Source organism: Cervus elaphus, chromosome 17, assembly GCF_910594005.1.
Source record: "Cervus elaphus chromosome 17, mCerEla1.1, whole genome shotgun sequence".
Taxonomy (NCBI): Eukaryota; Metazoa; Chordata; class Mammalia; order Artiodactyla; family Cervidae; genus Cervus; species Cervus elaphus.
In genome coordinates this window covers 2,480,929-2,493,950 of record NC_057831.1, presented here as the reverse complement: position 1 = coordinate 2,493,950, position 13,022 = coordinate 2,480,929, and the positions used below count along the sequence as shown (strand labels likewise).

The following is a 13,022-nucleotide window of genomic DNA, read 5'->3' as shown; positions in this document are numbered from 1 at the left end:
GCAAAGTATAAGCTGAGGCTCTGGCTTCGTCTCAGGGCACAGCTTGGGGAGGGTCCACTTTGCAGCTCCCTCACATGGTTCTTGGTGGAGTTCAGCTTCTTGTGGGCTCTTGGACTGAGGGCCTCAGTTCCTCACTCCCTGAGGCTTCCCTCAGTCACTTGTCCCACTGGCCTCTGTGTAGGGCAGCTCACCACAAGACAGCTAGTCTCCATCGGAGGCAGCCAGAGAGGGCAGAGTGGAGTGGGCAAGACACAGCCAGGGTCCTTTCGTAACCTATCTCTGGACTGATACGGTATCACTTTCCCAAATGTTAGTCCACAAAGTAAGCCAGAGGTCCTGCCCACACTCAAGGGAATGGACGGACGCATATAGGCCTCAGGAGGTGGGGTCACTGGGGACCATCTTAGAGGCAGCCTGCCTTGAGTTCTGAAAGTTTTACTTGATCTGTGTTTGCTAGCTAACCTTCATGCACAGAAGTTTCTGTTACACCTTCCTGTCTCCTCCCTCCACACGCGCAGAGAGACACATGGAAGAACGCATACACTCTGATGATGGTTTCACACTATACTCCTGTACCCATGACCAGCTCCTAGGGGCAGCCTGGGCTTCACACTGGAGTTAATCTTCTCTGGTCATGTTTATCAAGAAGGCAATAGTAAATATTTATTGAGCATTTTAGTTAATAATTGTTGAAGAAATGAATACATATGTGAGGTGGTCATTTTGATTAATTCTACTTGGACAGTTTTATAAAGGAAGTGACTGAGCTGCATTTTATCAGAGGACAAGTAAAGATTTTACTGGCAGAGGTAACAAGTTCAGTCTCCAGAAGTTAAAGAAAAAAAAGCAAAACAGCATGATATGTTCTGGGAATGGTGAGAAGTTAGTAAGAATGTGATGAAGAGTCTTTTGAGTGGGGTGTAATGCTGAAGAGTAAGTGGGAGGAGTTTGTTTCTCGTGTTAAGGTTGTAGGCCTAACCGAGTTAGTGAAGCCCTTTACAGGGCAGAAGGACTTGACTCGTTAGTGTTCTAGGCAGGTGCACTCTACTTGGACAGTTTTATAAAGGAAGTGACTGAGCTGCATTTTATCAGAGGACAAGTAAAGATTTTACTGGCAGAGGTAACAAGTTCAGTCTCCAGAAGTTAAAGAAAAAAAAGCAAAACAGCATGATATGTTCTGGGAATGGTGAGAAGTTAGTAAGAATGTGATGAAGAGTCTTTTGAGTGGGGTGTAATGCTGAAGAGTAAGTGGGAGGAGTTTGTTTCTCGTGTTAAGGTTGTAGGCCTAACCGAGTTAGTGAAGCCCTTTACAGGGCAGAAGGACTTGACTCGTTAGTGTTCTAGGCAGGTGCACTCTGAGTCTTCCGATGAAAAAGGAGTAGCAGTGAGAACCTAAAGGCCACCTTAATCATGAAAGACTGTGAGGCTGCATTAAAGCAGTGACAGGAGTTTTGGAGAGAATATTCTAAATATGTGACCTTTTTGAAGATTAGATGTGTTAAGACTCCCAGCTGTCCCCTAAAGAGCCTCTTTTTCTTCTATAATCATGTATTTTTTTCTGGGAATAAAGACTATATTTACTAATCAGTTATATAATCCTCCTTTAATATTGAAGGAACATGCCTGTTGATTTTCTCTTCTGCCTCTCACTGGCTGGACTGAAGGCCTGGTGTTCCATCTGAGGACAGCAGCAAGAAGGAGTGGGTCTCAGGGCTCCATAGGGCAGAGCCTCCAGCTTCTGCTTTCTGTGGGAGAGAGCTAACTTCATCTGGGTTAGGCCACTCTTATTTTGGCTTTCTATTACAGGGAGCCAAAGTTCCTGAGTAATTTAGGTCAGATATAAGATAACAGAAGTATGTAGGAATAAAACAGCACTGAAATGCTAGACAGCTAGTTTAGAGGACCTGGTTAAGTGTTGAATGGGAAAATAATTTGTTTCTTTTGGAGTGGGCTGATTTGAGATGGCTTATATTATTCCCTCTCTTCTTATTTCCTTGCATCCAGCTTTGATTTTGCTGTATTCACTGCCCACTCTCTTCTACAGATTCTTGTGCAGCTTCTACAGTCAGGCTCCTGTTAACATCTTGGGTTCCTTCTACCCTCTCTTAATTTTAACTTTTACACAGATGACCACCTATGATTCTCCTCACTATCTGCGTTTTCTGTATCTGCTTTGAAGATGGAACAGTTGAAAACCTGGGTTATTGACTCTCTGCCTTTATTTTCTTACATCACTGGAGCATAGTTCTGAATACAGTTAACTCTTGGACGGTGCAGGGGTTAGGGGCACCGACTCTCCGCTCAGTCAGAAGTCTGCGTATAGTTTATAGTCAGCCCTCCATATATACAGTTCCTCCATAAACATAGATAATGTAGCACTGTAGTACTTACTGTGGGAAACAATCAATCTATGTTCAAGTGGACCCACACATTCCATACCTGCGTTATTCAGAGGTCAACTGTATATCATTTCTGTTAGGACCATGGAAACAAAGACCGAGTCTGGCATATCTTCTAATTTCTAGTGACGTATTTCCAGCTCACGGTATTTCTGTTATACTACTGTTTAAAATTTTTATTTCTAAAGAAAATTTTTTGACAGAAGTCATTTATTATCTGGCTATGTGTGTCATATACTTCTCTACATTTCAGCCTAAAGCACCAAAGGGAAAAACTGTAGGACAAGAAAAAAAAGTCATCCATCCATACAGTAGAAAAGCAGCTCAAATTACAAGAGAGGCCCACAAACAAGAAAAAAAGGAAAAGTAAGTATCTTCATTGTATGTTTTATGTATTGGTTAAAAAGTCTTTTATACATTTATTCCTAATCAGTATTCCCTTTCTCTTCCTTTGATAAATATTCAGGTATGTTCTGTGCACTAAGGTAAAGCAGTGAACAAGGATTCAGCACTTAGAACTTAACCTAAAACATATGTAAATATAAACAGGTTGTGATGACTGCCATGAAGAAAAATTTAAAAAAATTATGGGATAGAGAGTGTGAGGTAGAGAGTCTGTTTGACATAGGATAGTCATGGAAAGTTTCTCTGAAGACTTTACATTTGAGCAGAGAGCCATGCAGACATTTATTAGGCATTTAGGTGGAAGTACCTGTTAGATTTGATCTCTGGTTCCTCTGCCTTTTCTAAAACCAGCTTGAACATCTGGAAGTTCACGGTTCATGTATTGCTGAAGCTTGGCTTGGAGAATTTTGAGCATTACTTTCCTAGCGTTTGAGATGAATGCAATTGTGTAGTAGTTTGAGCATTCTTTGGGATTGCCTTTCTTTGGGATTGGAATGAAAACTGACCTTTTCCAGTCCTGTGGCCACTGCTGAGTTTTCCAAATTTGCTGGCATATTGCATGCAGCACTTTCACAGCATCATCTTTTAGGATTTGAAATAGCTCAAATGGAATTCCATCATCTCCACTAGCTTTGTTTATAGTGATGCTTTCTAAGGCCCACTTGACTTCACATTCCAGGATGTCAGGCTCTAGGTGAGTGCTCACACCATCATGATTATCTGGGCCATGAAGATCTTTTTTGTACAGTTCTTCTGTGTATTCTTGCCACCTCTTCTTAATATCTTCTGCTTCTGTTAGGTCCATGCCATTTCTGTTCTTTATTGAATCCATCTTTGCATGAAATGTTCCCTTGGTATCTCTAATTTTCTTGAAGAGATTTCTAGTCTTTCCCATTCTGTTGTTTTCCTCTATTTGCATTGATCTCTGAGGAAGGCTTTCTTGTCTCTCCTTGCTATTCTTTGGAACTGTACATTCAAATGGGAATATCTTCCCTTTTCTCCTTTGCTTTTTGCTTCTCTTCTTTTCACAGCTATTTGTAAGGCCTCCTCAGACAACCATTTTGCCTTTTGCATTTCTTTTCTTGGGGATGATCTTGATTCCTGTCTCCTGTACAATGTCACAAACCTCCGTCCATAGTTCATCAGGCACTCTATCAGATCTAGTCCCTTAAATCTATTTCTCATTTCCACTCTATAGTCATAAGGGATTTGATTTACACCATACCTGAATGGTCTAGTGGTTTTGCCTACTTTCTTCAGTTTAAATCTGAATTTGCCAACAAGGAGTTCGTGATCTGAGCCACAGTCAGCTCCCAGTCTTGTTTTTGCTGACTGTATAGAGTTTCACCATCTTTGGCTGCAAAGAATATAATCAAACTGATTTCGGTGTTGATCATCTGGTGATGTCCATGTGTAGAGTCTTCTCTTGTGTTGTTGGAAGAGGGTGTTTGCTATGACGAGTGCATTCTCTTGGCAAAACTCTATTAGCCTTTGCCCTGCTTCATTCTGTACTCCAAGGCCAAATTTGCCTGTTACTCCAGGTGTTTCTTCACTTCCTACTTTTGCATTCCAGTCCCCTATAATGAAAAGGACATCTTTTTTTGATATTACTTTTAAAAGGTCTTGTCGGTCTTGATAGAACTGTTCAACTTCAACTTCTTCAGCGTTGTTGGTTGAGGCAAGGCTTGGATTACCGTGGTATTGAATGGTTTGCCTTGGAAACGAACAGAGATCATTCTGTCATTTTTGAGATTGCATCCAAGTACTGCATTTCGGACTCTTTTGTTGACCATGATGGCTACTCTATTTCTTCTAAGGGATTCCTGCCCACACTAGTAGATACAATGGTCATCTGAGTTACTTCACCCATTCCAGTCCATTTTAGTTCACTGATTCCTAGAATGTCAACATTCCCTCTTGCCATCTCCTGTTTGACCACTTCCAATTTGCGTTGATTCATGTACCTAACATTCCAGGTTCCTATGCAATATTGCTCTTTATAGCATCAGACCTTGCTTCTATCACCAGTCACAACCACAAACACGTATTGTTTTTGCCTGGGCTCCATCCAGATGTTCAAGCTGGTTTTAGAAAAGGCAGAGGAACCAGATATCAAATTGCCAACATCCGCTGGATCATCAAAAAAGCAAGAGAGTTCCAGAAAAACATCTATTTCTGCTTTATTGACTATGCCAAAGCCTTTGGCTGTGTGGATCACAATAAACTGTGGAAAATTCTGAAAGAGATGGGCATACCAGACCATCTGACCTGCCTCTTGAGAAACCTATATGAAGGTCAGGAAGCAACAGTTAGAACTGGACATGGAACAACAGACTGGCTCCAAATAGGAAAAGGAGTACATCAAGGCTGTATATTGTCACCCTGCTTATTTAACTTATATGCAGAGTACATCATGAGAAACGCTGGGCTGGATGAAGCACAACCTGGAATCAAGATTGCTGGAAGAAATATCAATAATCTCAGATATTCAGATGACACCATCCTTATGGCAGAAAGTGAAGAAGAACTAAAAAGCCTCTTGATGAAAGTGAAAGAGGAGAGTGAAAAAGGGAAAAGCTTAACATTCAGAAAACTAAGATCATGGCATCTGGTCCTATCACTTCATGAGAAATAGACGGGAAAACAGTGGAAACAGTGTCAGACTTTACTTTTCTGGGCTCCAAAATCACTGCGGATGGTGATTGCAGCCATTAAATTAAAAGACACTTACTCCTTGGAAGGAACGTTATGACCAACCTAGACAGCATATTAAATAGCAGAGATATTACTTTGCCAACAAATGTCCATCTAGTCAAAGCTATGGTTTTCCCAGTGGTCATGTATGGATGTGAGAGTTGGACTGTGAAGAAAGCTGAGCGCCGAAAAATTGATGCTTTTGAACTGTGGTGTTGGGGAAGACTGTTGAGAGTCCCTTGGACTGCAGGGAGATCCAACCAGTCCATCCTCAAGGAGATCAGTCCTGGGTGTTCATTGGAAGGACTGAGGCTGAAGCTGAAACTTCAGTACTTTGGCCACCTCATTCGAAGAGCTGACTTGCTTGAAAAGATCCTGATGCTGGGAGGGATTGGGGGCAGGAGAAGGGGTCGACAGAGGATGAGATGGCTGGATGGCATCACCAGCTCGATGGACATGTGTTTGAGTAAACTCTGGGAGTTTGTGATGGACAGGGAGGCCTGGCGTGCTGCGATTCTTGGGGTCACAAAGAGTCGGACACGACTGAGTGACTGAACTGAACTGAACTGAACCTATTAGATGTAAAAGGTGAGATACGGAATGGGCTGTTGGATGTGCTGGCTCTGTGCTCAGAGGATAGGTTAGGGATATAGATACAAATTTCGGAGCCATCAGTATCTAGCTGATATTAGGAGTCCTAAGACTGGGTAAGATCACCTAACAAGTAAATGAAGACAGGATAGAGAAGGACATCAAGGATTGAGTCCAGAGCCCCTCAGCCATTTAGAGATTGGAGAAAGGAGGAGATTCCAACAAGTGAGACTTAGGAGAAAAAAACGTGTTTCGAAGAGAAAATAGTGATCATCCTGTGTCGTTTGTTACAAGATTAGGGCTGAGAATTGATTTAGTAAAGTGGAGATCACTATATTTTTTTTTTCTTTAGTTGTTTCATTAGTTGTTGGTCTAGAAATTTCAGCTAACATCTTAAAACAATCTAACTCAGATTAACGTCAAGTTCATTTGAATAGTGTACAAAGAATTTGCTCCACTGTAACTCCGTTGTGAGCCCCTTCTCTGTACTGTTACTGTCAGATGTGCTTTGCAGGCCTTCACTCAGGCATGTGGAACTCTGCAGCCCGCCAGGCTCCTCTGTCCTCTCACGGGGTTTCCTAGGCAAGAATACTGGAGTGGGTAGCCATTCCCTCCTCAAGGGGATCTTCCTGACCCAGGTATGAAACCCATGTCTCCTGCATTTGCAGGCAGATTTTTTACCACTGAGCCACCTGGGAAGCCTTACTGTCAGATAAGTTACACATTTATACATAGTAAGCTCATAAATAGAGTTTCATGATTATTGTTTTTATGCAGTTGTCTTAAGTTAGGACAAGAAAAGTGTTACAAATTAAAACACATTTATACTGTCTTTTATATTTATCTGTGTAATTACCTTCTATCATTGGTGCTTCTTACTTTTGCATGTGGATTCAAATTAGTCACTATTGTCCTTTCCTTTCAGTCAGAGGAACTCCCTTCAGTGTTACGTGTAGGGAGAGTGAAAATGACAGATGCTCTCATTTTCATCTGAGAACATCTTGAATCTTTCCTTAGTTTTTCTGTTGGACTGTGCTTCATTTTGACGTTTCAATATATATGGAATTCCTGGTTGATAGTCTTCCTATTCAACACTTGAAATGTCACATCTTGGTCTTCACGCCTGCAGCGTTCAGATAAGAAGTCAGCTGTTCATCTTATTGAGGGTCACTTGTATGTGAGGAGTCACTTTTTTCCTGATGCTTTCAAGATACCCACTTTGTCTGTCAGTAGCTTGACTAGTGTGTGGATATGCCTAGGTGTGGATCTCTGAGTTTATCCTACATGAAGTTTACTAAGCTGGGTTATGTAGGTTAAGGTTTTTCATCAACTTGGGAAGCTTGGAGCCGTTATTTTCTCAAATACCCTTTCTTTCCTCCTGCCCCTCTCCTGTGACTCCCACATGCATGTATTGGTATGCTTGATGGTGTCCCCATAGATCTCTGAGACATCTTAATTTTTATTCTTTGTTTTTGCTCAGATTGGATAATTTCAACTGGCTTCTTATGTTTGCTTGTCTGTCTGCAGGTCTTACAGTTTCTACTGTATGGTATTTTAAACTGAGTATAGGCCATACTTTCTTGTTTCTTTGTGAGTCTCCTTTTGTGTTCAAAACAGCGTTTTAAATAATACAGGGTGATACAATTGTTAGTCAGACATATCCTGAGATAGGAGCGAGATCAAAGCCCCCAATTAAAGGAACAACCTTTTGCTTTTCCTTCCTTTATCTTGTTTTAACAGCTGCTGCTCATCAGTCACAGCTTCCGCTTCTGTGATCTTGCTTGCTCACCTTGCTTGCTCTTTGCATCTTCGGGAACTTAGGCTACCTGGGGAGGGGAGGGATCTGAGCTGTTTCAGCAAGAAGTTTATGGTGTATAACAGATGCCCAAAACAAAGCTGGGGCACTGAGCCTTTGGAGGCGACCGCACAGCCCGCAGAGGCCTGAATGACCCTGCCACCCCGCGTCTTCCCGTGCTGCGCATCTCTCTCCGTCCCCACGGTCAGTTAGGTTCGCTGTGGTTGCTGTTTGCTTTCTGACTTCTGAAAGCCTGTTTGTCATGTGCAGTTTTTGCAGTTTCTGCTCAATTAGTGGTCAGCTCATGTTTGGACAGGGATTTCTTTAATTGCTTCTGACTAATAAGTCAGCCTTTGTTGAGGGGCTGTGTAGGTCTGTTGGACATACTTTCAGTGCTCCAGGAGGCAGTTTGTGTAGACTTCATTTAGCGTTTGCACAGAGCCTCAGGATTATCCAGAAGTGAGAGAGTAGGATCTTCTCGGGTCTTTTTTTGGCATGAACAGTGTCCTAAATGTACACCTGGCATTCTAGATTCCCAGGAATATCTTGGAGCAAGCTTTTCAGAGCCCTGTATTGACCTTCCATTCCTTAGATTTTGCTTTTAAATTGTTTTGGTCAGCCTTTTGTTAGTCCTCAAGTGGTGATATCACTCAGGCAGCTGTTGTGGTAGACAGTTGCTACTGAGATTGTTTCTGAGAAACAGCCTGGGGGTTGGGCTGCTTCCACCCAGAGCTCTGCGTTACTGCTGCTGCTAAGTCACTTCAGTAGGATCCGAGTCTATGCGACCCTGTAGACGCAAGGAAGCACTTACGTCTGCTGCCATGTCAAATGGTGACAGTGCTCAGGATGAAGCTTTGGGGAATTCCAAACCTAACTATTCTAGTGACTGCTAGGAACACATTGGGTTATGAGACTACTGCAGAGCTGGGAAGAGGGGGATGGGATTGAAACACCACAGAGCTTGCTGTTCTTACTGAGATTGAGTCATTTTTCTTGAGTAAATGCTCCTTTGATTGTTGCATGCCTTTGGTTAATTTTTATACTTCTGAAAAAATTGATTTTGACAAGTTTTGTCAGTGCTCTCTGTAGATTTTTGTAAGTTGTTTTTCTGCCATTCTGAGAGTAGCTCTATATTCTTGATGAGAAGGAATTCATAAGAAGGTTTTCTTCCTCGGAAGATGGAACACTGAAACATGTATGCTGCCTCTTCTTTTCTCCCCTCTTGTCTCTTAGGCTCTCTTTGATCAGCCTCACACACTGTAATTTGCCTGTTCTTCCCTGCACCTCTGGGCTGAGAGTCCCCAGGAACTGCTGTGAAAGTAAAAAGTGAAAGTTGCTCAGTTGTGTCCAACTTTGCAACCCCATGGGCTGTAGTCCCTGGAATTCTCTAGGCCAGAATACTGGAGTGGGTAGCCTTTCTCTTCTTCAGGGGATCTTCCCAACCCAGGGATCAAACCCACATCTCCTGCATTGCAGGCAGATTCTTTACAGCTGAGCCACGAGGGAACTGCTATAGGAACAAATAAAAAATTCCTTAAAATGAAGTTATAAAATCAAAATAGATATGATTTTGATTATTTTAGAATGGCCTTAGCAGTTTGATGAATGCTAAATACATTTGCATAGTAGCTGATAAAAACCAGCTGTTTCATTGTTACATTCCTTGCCCAAGACCAGTTGGGTTAGCAGTTTTCTTGAAAAGAATAGTCAAGTGCTATGATAATATAGTCAAATTTTCTTTTCTCTTTGTAAAGGAGGGTCTTTGTTTTGTACATTAAAGATTACTATAATGATATTGCTTTAAGACAGTAATTTTTGAACAGCAGTTATTTGTGTATCACTTTCATGAATTTTTTTCTGTATCTTTTTGACATGATTTACTACTTTCATGATTTTGCTATCACCTATACCAGTATTTCACTAACTTTAGTGTACATGAGATACACCCCTAAAGTGTATTAAAACAGTTTTTTGGGCTGCCCCACTAGGGGTTTCCTGATACAGGACTTGCCTGATAGCTCAGTTGGTGAAGAATCCGCCTGCAATGCAGTCGACTCCAGTCGGGAAGATCCGCTGGAGAAGGGATGGGCTACCCACTCCAGTGTTCTTGGGCTTCCCTTGTCAGAGGGAGTCAGAGGAAGAGGGGTGACCAGGATGGAAGACAGTGTTTGTACGGTCATTTTCAGATGACATCCATCCCAGTATGCACTGTTTTGGTGTTTAAAAGTGAGCCATGAGGTCCAGCCACACTCAGGGAGGACAGGGGTGTGAATGTCAAAACAGCAGGAATCTACACTGGGGACCCTCTTAGGTATTACCACATCCTGCCTAGCACAGATCCTTGATTTTATAAGGAAGAAAGATAGTCAACAGCTGGAGGGTTCTTTGTACTACTTCCTAAGATTTATTTTTACAGAGGTAGGGGAAGTTTGGGGTGGGTATCGTTAGGGTGCAGTGCCCTTGAGCAGAGGGAGAGAGTACAGACACGAGCTGCTGGGCTCATCAGGTGGACTCTGAATACCTGAAGATACTGAGGGCTTGAATAGCGGTGTAGAGTAGGAGTCAGACACTGTTTATCTTCAGCATTTGAATGCTCTGATTTAGGACTATATGAAATACCTCTTCTGTTCCTATTAAAGAAATTAGTGCAGTTTGAGAACTAGTGCATTTCAAGTGATGCTCAATTTATAGGCAGGAAATAGTTACTATTCTGTATCATTCTATATCATTTGTTTTATGAATTCTCAGCATAGCAACATTTTGTATACTGTCATATTTTGTCCCATAGAGTATGTAGCAAAGAACTATAGATATCAAATGAAAATAATTTCACTTAACAAACATAATGGGTAAGAATCTAGGTAACAACTTGGAGAATTTAGTCTCAGATCTCTCTCTTTCATTCCAGCTTGACTCCCCTGTAGTTCAGGCCCCCAGTGTATTCATTCAGAACCATAGCAAACTTGACTTCTAACTAAACTCTTTCCTCTAGGCTGATTTGAAAGGAATGAATTCTTCTCAGAGTCATTCTCAGCCTTATTAAATCGTGTTCTGTACTTCTTTTTTAAAAATCATCTTTGAGGTTTAAATAGCATATGACAAAACAGACATAATTTAAGTGTGCAGCATTTGAGTTTTGACAGTACATGGTGCAAACCCCCGTGATCAGTATGCTAGAGTGTGTTTTCATTCCTCCCCAAAATCTTCCCAGTCAGGTCTTAGCCCTCCACCCCTAGCCTTGGGCACCTGTTGTTTTGTTGTTTAATAGATGTAACTCCATGGCTGATTCATGTCAATGTATGACAAAACCCACTACAATGTTGTGAAGTAATTAGCCTCCAACTAATAAAAATAAATGGAAAAAAAAATAGATGATATCTATCTTTCCTAGTGTTTCATGTAAGTGAAATCATACTGTATGCAGTTTTTTGTGCCAGTCTTTTTCATTTAGCATGAAACTTATCCACACAATTGCATATATTAGTTGTCTTTCATTGGGGAAGGACTGATGTGAAGCTGAAGGTCCAATACTTCGGCTGTCTGATTCGAAGTACCAACTCATTGGAAAAGCCTCTGATGCCGGGAAAGATTGAGGGCAAAAGGAGAAGTGGATGGCAGAGGATGAGGTGGTTGGATGGCGTCACCGACTCGATGGACGTGAATTTGAGCAAGCTCTGAGAGCTGGTGGGAGGAAAGGGAAGCCTAGCGTGCTGTTGTCCATGGGGTTGCAGAGTCAGACACGACTTACTGACAAACAACAGGTTGTCTTTCTTTTTTATTACTGAGTAGTATTTCATTGTATGGATATGTAGGTTTTATCCATTTACCTGTTGATAGTCATCTGGATTGTTTATACTTTTGGGCTTTTCTCAGGGTCTGCAAACTTGAGTGACCATCCATCCATTTTTATAAAAGCAGTTTGTTTTATTGGAAGGCAGCTCTGCCTATTCCTTTCATGTTTGTGGCTGTGATGGCAGAGATGAGTAGTTATGACAGACCAGCCACATGGTCCTCAAAGCCTTAGTTGTTACTGGCGGACGTTTAAGTGAAAATGATCAACCCTGCTGTTGCATACAAATAAAATTGCCATAAACATGTACAGGTATTTTCGTGGACATCAAACATTTTTCTCTCAGTTCTTAGAACTGGAATTGCTGGACTATATAGTAGATATGGGCTTCCCAGGTGGTGCTAGTGGTAAAGGATCTGCCTGCCAGTGCAAGAGACACAAGAGACTCAAGTTCAAAAAAAACAAAAAGAGAGAGACTCGAGTTCAGTCCCTGGGTCAGGAAGATCCCCTGGAGGAGGGCATGGCAACCCCCTCCATATTCTTGCCTAGAGAATCCTATGGAGAGGGGAGCCTGGAGAACTACAATCCATAGGGTCGCAAAGAGTCTGATGTGACTGAAGCAGCACACACATGCACAGCAGATGTATGTTTTAAGTAAATAAGAAATTGAATTTTTAAAAAACTTATTGAAAAGAATGAAGTCATGTGGGAGGTGTAATGTTTAAGTATGTATAATAAAAAAATTACCTTATCTGAAGTGATAATGCCATTTTATTTTTTTCACCACTGATGTATAAGAGTTGGACTTCCCAGGTGGTGCTAATAGTAATCTGCCTGCCAATGTAGGAGACACAAGAGTTGCTGGTTCAACCTCTGGGTCTGGAAGATTGTCTGGAGGAGAAAATGGCAACCCACTCCAGAATTCTTGCCTGGGAAATCTCATGGGCAGAGGAGCCTGGCTGGCTGCAGTCCACGGGGTTGCAAAGAGTTGGACACGACTGAAGGGACTTAGCCTCTGTTTCCTCTCAGACATGTATTATCATTTTTAAAACAGATTTGAGCCAATCTATTGGGTGTACAGTAATGTCTCAGTATGGCTTTAATTTGTATTTCTTTATGACTAATTATATATTTTTATGTGTTTATTCTTTGCTTTTATGTCTCTGATTTGATGAAAAATCTGTTAAAATCTTTTCCCTTTTGATTTTCAGTTGTTTGTCCATTGTTAAGTAGTAAAAACTTTTTATATATTCTTAATACAAGTCTTGTATGTTATTTATATTGTGAATATTTTCTCCCATTCTGTGGCTGAAATATTTTTGTTAAAAAGGCTTCATTTTATTTCTCT

At 41.4% G+C, this 13,022-nt stretch overlaps 1 protein-coding gene across 1 annotated transcript in view; it reads left to right on the top strand.

The window, feature by feature from the left end:
• The window catches only part of TMA16 (translation machinery associated 16 homolog), a 39,660-nt gene that overhangs the window by 16,074 nt on the left and 10,564 nt on the right, over positions 1–13,022 (top strand). The window contains exon 2 of the mRNA XM_043870938.1: positions 2,653–2,765. Coding sequence (XP_043726873.1) covers positions 2,653–2,765 — 113 coding nt within the window. The remainder of the gene's footprint in view (positions 1–2,652; positions 2,766–13,022) is intronic.